Source organism: Apaloderma vittatum, unplaced genomic scaffold, assembly GCF_000703405.1.
Source record: "Apaloderma vittatum isolate BGI_N311 unplaced genomic scaffold, ASM70340v1 scaffold21653, whole genome shotgun sequence".
NCBI lineage: Eukaryota > Metazoa > Chordata > Aves > Trogoniformes > Trogonidae > Apaloderma > Apaloderma vittatum.
The window spans coordinates 18484-28375 of NW_009708909.1; the positions used below are offsets into that span (position 1 = coordinate 18484).

Here is a 9892-nt window from a genome sequence, read left to right on the forward strand (position 1 = left end):
AGAACAAGTACTTTCCTGTAACATAGATAATAAAGAAGGAAATTCTGTACCTTCTGCATGTTTATATAGCATATCTACACATAAGATACCTTAAAATTAATCAGAAATGTCTCAGGTTGTGATATTTCAAGAAAACACAGTTTGCATTTTATTTGCATTGCTTTTCAACAAACATGGAAGTTCAACATCTGTTTTCATAAAAGCCATTAAATCTCTGTATTTCTAGTATGCAACTTTACAGTAACTGCCACTTCATATTTTAAAATAATTTACAGCAAGATTTTTTTGAGATTTTGATTATGAAACAATTTCCCTCTCTTGCTTCCAAGGCATGTCACGTTTACTGTTTCCTTCATCTGATTTAATCATCCATGACACAGTAAAACTGGTGTAAAGCCTACATAAAAATACAAGTGCCAAAGCCTGGGTGACAGATAATATCCCCTTATATGCAGAAAGGATTTCATCAACACCTGCAAGATCAGTTAAATTTTCTTGTTTCACGTCTCTTAATCTTAATTCCATTTCAGATTTCAGCTTCATGCAAAAAATGGTTCTCTGGACTGGCTCTCATGCAAACAACTGTTCAGACGTTACTTCTGACTTGATTTATACCACCCATATACCACAGATGTTTCAGTACAGAGTCTAATTTGGCCAGAAATTCAGGTTTAGTCCATGTAGGTTTGGATTCCCTCCCTCTTTCTATTGTATGTTCAGTCACTTTGCATTTTGAATTAATTATTTCTCTGGATTTGACTCAAAAGGACTCGGCCGGATTATTCCCCAGCCTTCCAGTACCTTTGGTCGGTTCTGCGCATCCTTTAAACAGTATTGATTTCCTTTGTGTATGGAATGATTTCCAAGTACAAAAATTTAACAGTGGAGACACTATACTAGGCATACGGTAATTTCTTGGTTCTACTCACATCCTGTGGACTCTAGGTGGAGAGTAAACTGGAGACTGGGCTCAGTACCCACGGACTGGGAAGAAAGGCAGGGATTAGTAGATGCCAGACCTCTAGTGGACACAGCAGAGAAATGTTTATGGAAATGCAAGAACAGCGCATGCAGGATCTTTATATACTGTCAGGGGAAAAACTGCCGAGAAGTCTTTTACAATCTCATCTATTATTTGTGCAAAACTATCATGTCCCATCCCTCAGTGTATTTTTTATTAAGGGCAGGGGTCCCAGAAAATCATTTCACATTACCTGTTTTTTCAAGTAATTTAAAAATGGTAATTGTTCTTCTAATTAAATGGCTGCCAAGGGACATCCCCCACAAACGGCAGGCTGCGAGGCTGGAGAGCAGCCCTGCAGAAAGAGATCTGGGGGTCTGGGTTTAGGGCAAGTTGAATATGAGTCATCTGTCCCTTCCAATGCCAGACAGCCTCTGATGCTATGATCCAAAGGTTCCCACTTCAGCTGAAGAATGCAGGGGCTCTGGGATGCAGTGGGCTCTGGGATGCAGTAGGCTCTGGCTTCTCCTCCCATCCAGGTGATGTCTGCTTTCAGCCACTGCAGGGAAAATGTTTAGGAGCAAGGAATTCTGCCCTTGCAATTAGGCTTCCTTATAGCAGAGAAATTTCTAACTAGGACACTCTGGTAGAGTTGTTTCAGGACAACAAAAGGAAGACAGAGGCAGATGGAAAGGTATTAGGTAGGAATTAAACTACCATCAGCAAAGTCCTTCAATTTATTACCAACTTCTTAAAAATCAGAGCCAAAAGCTGACACAGTAATATTCATGGGGGAGCTTGAAAATAATCACACGTGGTGCACAACTGGTATTGTTAACAGTAAAGACATCTATCTTCTGTGGTGATACACCTCAGTATCTAAACAAGTTTCTTCCTGTGAATATGTATCAACGGTACAATGAAGCACTCACTGCACTCAGTGTAAACATTTAGATGGCCAAAACTGGTTCTATTCACAAAGTTTTCATGCACAAAAACTGACTTTCTCTTCTAAAATTATATAAAACATGTTTAAGAAATGGGTCACATCATACATTTCTATGAACAATAGTGAAAGAAGAGGAAGAATAATAAAAAGCTTAACTAAAACCAGCAAGTAGTTGAACTGAGGTAAATCACAAAACCACCAACCCTTGTCACTGATGACAGGGCTAAAAAGCAGTTCAAATCTCCAAGCCAAGAACTGACATCTGCAGAAGAGCCAACCATTATTCCTTGATATTTTGAAGTAGCCTTAGTAAATGAGATTCAATAACCTGTTGAACTAATGCAAAGAAAAAAGTCAAGTTAATGTTCAATATTTTTTTCCCATTTTTAGGATTGTACTGTTTTTTTCCTGGTAGATACAAGCTTGTCCTGTACAATCATTTAATAAAAAACAGTAGTAAGTGCACTCTGGGAAGTCAGTTTGCATCCCTTTGGAAAATGAAAGCCTCATATAATGCAAAAGCAATATATCCAGCAAGGCAAACGATGGTTTTTGGAGGAGGTGATCTGTTCTCTGGTTTGAGTAGGTAGATAGCACATGGAAAGCCCTTAAATGGAAAGTAGGCAAAAATGCTTATTACAAACCACTTCTGTGGAACATGTTGAGATTGAACTCTTGAAGTAGTCCTACACCTAGACATCTGAGAAGTTACTTACCAGGTAAGGTTGCCTAATTCACTGATCCTGGCACTATTGCTGTCTGCCCTCCAGAAAATCTAGAGCTAAGGCTGGTCTGACAGGGCAAGGTTTTGCGAACTACATCGTGTCATGCCAATCAACAGAGCACCAGGATGAGGGGATCAGGAAGGCTCCAGGCCTCTTACCATCGTTGAGTGCAACAGATGCTCCTTTGTACAGGGTGGGGGAGCAGCTCAGCTCCCCTTGTTTGCGCCAAGGCTGCACCAGCCCTGCACACAATTATCTGTTCCTGCATGTTCTTAGTAGGTACCTGGCTTTCTGAAACGGGGACGTAAACTCCTACCCATTTTGGGCTGATACATCTGGGTGTATTAAGACTTGCAGGACAGTGATCTTAGAGCTGCAAAATGTCTATTAGGCCATTACAGCAGCTACATTAATGAGAAGCAGTAAAAACAAAAATCAAAGAATTTACATTTGCAACACTCACCACTCCGATAGCCCAAGGCTACAGCCAAATCCATGGAATTGTAGCCAGCATCTGTTTCGATAGTTGGATCAGCACCATTTTCTATGTAAAACAGGAAGAGAAACTCCTATTTCTGACAAGAACTGGTAACACATTATTACTGACAATTCAGTTTAGACAGTCTGCTTACCAAGAAGAACTTGTACACATTTCACATGGTTCCCATGTACTGCATATAGTAGAGGTGTGCCTCCATTCTGCAAAAGCAGAGAAAAGCCTTAAGATGCTTTAATGTCAGAGCAGTCTGCAACTGCAATTCCTTAATGAACCATTCTTCTATGTATACCTAGGAGACTCCACATGTTCTATAAAATAAGGTTCTGTTCCACCTTTTTTTGTCTGCTGTTTAGACTGTAAGCTCATCCTTCTGCAAGGACTCAGTGTTAGTCTCATTCTCTTTGTACCAAGAAGTCAGAATTAGTAGGGCCAACTTCTCTTATCCTGTGGAAGTTTTGAAACTATCAGATATTTCAGCACAGGAAGAACAATTTTCAAACCCAATCCAGTGCTGTGCTCAGTTTCAAATTTCTGACAAAAGCACCCTCTGACATGAATTCAAGCTACAGTATTACCCAGTCATATTCATTGACATCAACTCCACAGTCAAGCAGCATTTTGACGATATCTGTGTATCCTTTACTGCAAGCCAGTGAGAGGGCACTTTCTCGCCCCTTCCCCAAAATCTGAGGATCTGCACCCTGAAATAGTATTTAAAAGAAAAAAAAAATCAAATTAACCACTTTTTTAAATGTAAGGTATTGCACAAAACTTAACTTAAAATCTTTTGATTATATAGCATCACTGACAAACTTAGTAAGGCAAATTGATCTAGAAAGTAAACTTAAACTTAAAATGAAATGTGGGTTTTTTTACTTACATTCTGGAGGAGAAATTCCACTACTGCTATCTGCCCATGAGCTGCAGCCCACATCAGAGGGGTAAATCCTTCCTCATCCTTATGATTGATTACATTTTCTGTTTAAAGAAAAATATGCAACTTAGTAATCCCTTTCATTAATGTACTGTATGAGCTCGTGAAATGCATTGCTGTATCCATGGTGAACAGAGCGAGGCACAAGTGTGTCCTAAAAGTCATTCTCAACTGACCAATTTAAGATTGGTTTTCTTAATTTACTTTTACAACTCTATAAATCAACCTCTATTTTTTACTCAGCTATGTTACAAATGTTACAAGTTTTCTCTAACCTAGGCTTTATCTTTGGAAAGAAAGGCGACTTGAAAAATAAAGAAGTACATTCTGAATTACACTCTAGAAAGTGTTTTTTTCCAACAGTGAGCCACACAGTCTTGTAAAGCAATATAGATAGTGTAACTCCATTCCCTCTAAAGTTCACATAATCAGTACAATTAAGGTTTACTTCTAGTGCAGATGGATGACAGAAAAAGTAAGGTTTTTTTAACAATTGGCTGACTGAAATAGTTGTTGGAGGTTCTTTTTAATATCTAAGGACTTAAAAAAATCCCATGCTTATCATAGCACCACAATATGCATTTTTAACTGTTACTGACACTCCAGAACTGTTTTGCTTTTCATATACACGGCTTACTAAAAAGTATATAGATGGAGAGACTCTCTACCTGCTTTCCAGTAAACATTTCATCAAAGATGCACTGAAAAACGGGCTGATGGGTAATAGTAAAATAAGAATATACTATTAACAGTACTCAGTTCCACATGTCACATAGAAATTTTGTGTATGTATAACAGACACACAAATGTCTTGCTGAAGACTATCATACAATTCAGAAACAGTAGTGCTACTATATTGCAGGTGTGAGCCATGGCTTAAATTACCAACATATAGCTTTATGTGTTGATTGATTAAATAGAAATGGAGAGCCATGATTAATAGAAATGTAGTTTAGAGTTACAAAGATAATTAAAAAAAATTAATTCTTCTGATAGAACTAACATATTACCCCTTCGCATTTCCAAGGATTACTTATATAGCTGGGGAGCAGGAGGAGGAAGGGATTTACCTATACACAGATCTTCACAATGAGTGAAGACTGATGTGAAACAACAGTCCACATCTGCAAAGAACAGATACCTCAAATGTCCTTCAATTTGTACCAAATTGAGGATTTTTTTAATAACCACTTTGGGGAAAACAACAGGGTATAAATGCCCCAGAGTAAAAAGGAAGGCATTCAAGCTCTCTTTGTCTCACCTTGTTCAATACGTGTGGCCAGATACAACATTTCTCCCTGAGCAGCCAGCTGATGGACTGACAGAGCTGCAAAAGGGGAAGCAAAAGCATGTCTTAAACACACCAATTTTCATTTTGCTGTATTTGGAGCTGGGCGTAAGAAGTCCATTGGCTTGTGCAGTACAGACCTTGGATTTGAGAGTGAGGATAGGTTTCACCTTATACTCAGACTTAAAAACTGAAAAGTTTCCAAAGAGTTTCATAGGTTTAGGTAATTTTTTAACCAATGTATAAATCATACTAGAAAGCAAAGATACTTCTAGGCTGACTCTTTACAAGGCACCGTGCTCTCTTCTCTGCTGCTTGGCCAGGATCCCAAGATCACATTAAGAACAATATATCAAAAGAAAATAAGCATCTTTTGATATATCATGTTTAAAAATTACATCTAAGAGCTCACATGCCATCAGGAGACCTGTCATGCTCCTCAATAAAACCCATAGCATGACTCACTCACTACAATGTGGAATAGATCAGACATTACCAAACTATACACCACATGACATCTACATGGGAAGATTGTGGGTTTTTTAAAAAAAAAATATTTCAAATAAAAAGTACCAAGCATTAAAAGCAGAATAATTCTCGAAGAACAAAACCCCTCTGATTCCAAGTAAGCTTGGCACATGTGCATGGTTTTGATAATTACAACTTAGAGCAAGTCTCAAAGGTGCTCAGGAGGAAATATATAATAAATTATCTACATTACATAATAAAAAAATTAGCCAATGATTACACAATATGTAATGTTTACTGTCCTCTTCAATAAATGAAAGTTCCGTTTGTTTTTTTTTTTTCAGAAAGACTGCGTATTTTGTTCAGAGGCCTACGTTGCAGCTCTAAATTAGGAAATTAATTAATAATAGGGTATTAATTAATAGGGAATTAATTTATACAGAAAATGCCTGATAATTAAGCATAAGAAAACCCCATAAATAACACTTCCTTCCTGACTTTCAAGATCCATGGCGATCGTGATATTTGTGTCACCTGTAGCACATACCAATCATTTATTTTTAGTAAATTTTACAAGACGCATAAGTTATGAAAACAAGTATATAAAGCACATTAACTTGAAGCTTAGAAAGAATCAGAAAAATCTTTAGCTGTATTTTTAAAATCAATAATTAGATCCTTTCTGGAAAGTACACTTCACTCATGAATTCAATAGAGCAGGTGGATTAGTATGTTATGGTTGCAACCATGTAAAAATAGACAAGACTATCTCAATGTTTTCTTCCTATTAAGATTCATTACAATACAGAAGAAAAAAATTGTAGAAATCTGTCAGGTATCTAACATATGGTTCACAAAATAATTATTAACATTAAGGCAGAAGGATACTTACAGTTTACAAGCAGAGGTGTTGTAGAGACTTCATTTCCTCTGTGTTTGTTTGTTAGGGTAGTTGATTGCTTTATTGGTGAGAAATGCTTAGTAGTTGATGGAGTATAAACATGTCTTACTTGAATACCAGGGGAAGGAGAAGTGTGGATGTTGCACTCAGCTAGATTGAACAAAGAAAACAGACACGGCTTTAGTACTAGTGAGAGCATTAAAAGAAAGCCACACATTCTTAAGTCAACCTAGAAAGCACCAGTATCCCAAGATCTTTAAAACCCATGTTAAGCAATTTTCATGAAATGTGCTTTTCCCACTGTGTTCTGTGAGAGTTGAATAAAGGGCTGTATTAATTTCTAGCGTAAAACAATGCTGCTACTGCACACATTCTGTAGAACATAATGTTACCCAGTGAAAAGCTGGTGTCTGAATGAGGCAAGCCTGTCTAGATTTTCAACACTCCTGGCAAGGATTTATCAGGTAGGATGGCTGCCCTTGGCCTGTAATATCCTTACTAACACTCTCCGACACATTAACACGAGGCAGCTCTGGTCAGCCATGCAGTCAGGTAACTGTTCTGCTCATCCCTCTGCCTACTCCCTAAGCAGTCCACTGCACAGCTGGAGATTATCCTCACTAATTTTCTTCAGCAGGGCTTTTTCCACTCCTGTTGGATAAAACTGTAACTGCATTATGAATATTTATCCAGCAGGAAGAGAGAGATTCCACACTAACTTTCATGAAACGCAACAGCAGGTCACCATTTAGAATTCAAGAAGTCACTCAGTGCTGCTGTGTTAATTTTTATAGTTTGCTGTTAGAATCCAGCAGCACTTTATTACAAAATACATCTGTTATCTCGGTTCATAATTCTCAAAAGTAGCATTTGGTTTTAAGAAGTAGCCAAGAAGCCAAGTAAATTTCAAAGAGCTAACTGGTTCAGTACTGGAAGAACATATTGAAGGATTAAACTCTATTACTGGCTAAACTTATTTGACACCAGTGTGCATTAGTAATTAATGACTGGAAGCTAATTAACATTCACACTGAATTCACACCAGAGAGAACTTCATGATCATAAACTCAAGCACAGATTCGGGGAGAGAACGAATTAAAAGAAGTTGAGGATAACAGGATGCAAACAAAATTACATTTTGTTTGCCAATCACATAGCTACAGCTGACATGATCAAATTAAGAGACCTACCAGGGATTTTCGACCTGCGGATCCAGAGACCGCAAGACTACTTCTAAGGGATTCACAAACGTTACCTAAGAAAAACAACCCTATTGCTGATGGGTCTAAATTTGCTGTTCAGGTCTGCAGCTCCACTAGTGAGCACTTAGAGCCTGCAAATCAAAAAAGTTTGAAGATTATAATGGCTGAACTTCAGCCAGAAAACACAAATCAGAGAAACCATCAAACTCCACAATAGATCTGCAATTGTATTTGTTACAGGAAATAGGTCAAATTCAACCTCAAGAAAAGATATATCACAGTCTGAAATATGACAGTGAGCACTGGAAACCACAATTGTTAAGGGGAAATAGATGGAAGTTTTAGTTCTGTTCTCAATTGATATGTTCAGCTGTATCAGCACTGATCAGTTTTGATGAAGCTGCCCAGCATTGGCTGGAGATCAGCTGCAGGGACCCAGAACTGGAGAAACATTTGCTTTCAAGCTGGCAAGCCAGTCACTAAACTACGGCCTCTGCAGAGCCATACTGATAAAAAAATATCAACCACATGACCTGTTGTTATTTTGTCATCAGATTAGAGAAAAGAACATGTGCTGCAGAAAGCTACTGAAGTTCAAATAATCATACCGGGCTTTCAGTAGTGTTTTGTAAAAATACGTACATTCAATCTGTAGCATGTTCTAGGACATGCTACACAAAGAAAGTAAGCTTGCTTTCATAATCAGCGTCAGCTCTTATAAAATTAGAGAGGTTTTGTCCCCCTATTTTTTAAATTTTAAAAAATCCCAAAAATTAGATTTAAAAATAATACTGGGGAAAGTAAATTTACATGAATAATCCATTAGGCATATAACAAAAAAATTAAGGGAGCAAATCTTAGAAAACTATTACTGATTAACAGAAATATAAGGCAAAGGCTTTTTGTAAAAAAGCATAACAGCTTAACAGGATGCCACAGTTCACAGGTAACAATGTGCACCATAACGTTCAACCTTTAAATAAGACAGACGCCACTTCAAGGTCAGAGTTAACTTGGTCTTGAATATTTTTACTGTCCTCCTCATTCAAAGACTTCACAAATCGTGAGCAGACATTCATATCAAATCTATTGGGCAAAATGAACTTCATTCCCATGGTGACACTCTGAGCTGGGCTCTCCTCTGTGCTAGAGTCAAGCTGATGCTCCACTTTAATATCCGGCATGGGCGGAAGGCTGTAGCTAGTGGTGCATTCTTCCACAATTAACTGGCCCCCAATGTCTAAGTTTGTTGAAGATGCCATGGTCTCAGTCACGTAAAACTTCTACGAAAAAGGTTTCTTCATAGTTTCTAGCCAAGAGCAGTTCAGACCAACCAAGCTGTGACTAAAGAAATCCAGGTATTTGAACAGCCTGCAACCGAACACACGTAACAAAAGTTAACAGCATTCTGGTCAAATAATCATACACATCAAACTTGGTTTCATTTAAGCTTATGGCATTTGGTGTTGATAGTCAGACCCTTGGTGAAATATCAGCCCTACCGCTGTGAAAAGCTACTGACCCAACCCTCTGTTTAAATTGATACTTATGGATACTTAAGCTAAACTCCACAATGAGGCCAAGCAGGAGTTGATCTAAGTGACGCTTCAGAATGTTACTCTCACTGCAATTAAAAAAACCCCACACCACAACCAACCATATTTACATTAAGACAGGAACAGGCTGTAAGGAGGAGATGACTTTGTTTCCTAAAAACATTAGGCTGGAAGGAAAAGTTAAAGTGACTTATGACTCTTAAGCCGTTTCATGACCCCTGTAAAATAAACGCCTTTTACCAGGCGCGTAGCCAAACGACAAACTTCTTTCAAACCGGTGACGGCAGAACATCTCAGAACACCGGGGTGCTGTGAGTTTTTATGACAGCACGGCGGGAAGCCGAACGTCAGGCCGGGCTCCGCGCGGCCTAGCAGCGCAGGGCACTCCTGCAGCCCTCCCCCCGCACCT

General features: G+C 38.3%; 1 protein-coding gene across 1 annotated transcript; it reads right to left on the reverse strand.

Annotated features, from left to right (window-relative positions):
* Nucleotides 1–1911: 1911 nt before the first annotated feature.
* Nucleotides 1912–9284, reverse strand: ANKRA2 (ankyrin repeat, family A (RFXANK-like), 2). The gene is made up of 8 exons (XM_009866734.1): nucleotides 8901–9284; nucleotides 6717–6875; nucleotides 5330–5395; nucleotides 4015–4112; nucleotides 3710–3835; nucleotides 3268–3334; nucleotides 3099–3179; nucleotides 1912–2246 (listed from the first exon to the last, which is right to left on the reverse strand). Exons 1-8 carry the CDS (start codon nucleotides 9187–9189, stop codon nucleotides 2191–2193), a joined length of 942 nt encoding a protein of 313 aa, XP_009865036.1. The 5' UTR covers nucleotides 9190–9284; the 3' UTR covers nucleotides 1912–2190.
* Nucleotides 9285–9892: the final 608 nt, after the last annotated feature.

Bases quoted from the DNA above. Each gene is read 5' to 3' on its own strand.
- ANKRA2 (XM_009866734.1), bottom strand. From the start codon at position 9,189: ATGGCATCTTCAACAAACTTAGACATTGGGGGCCAGTTAATTGTGGAA. The intron at 3,836-4,014 runs GTAAGTAAAAAA...ATACTATTTCAG, and splicing joins TGGAATTTCTCCTCCAGAAT to GGTGCAGATCCTCAGATTTT. The intron at 3,335-3,709 runs GTAATACTGTAG...CTGCTTTTGCAG, and splicing joins ATGTCAATGAATATGACTGG to AATGGAGGCACACCTCTACT.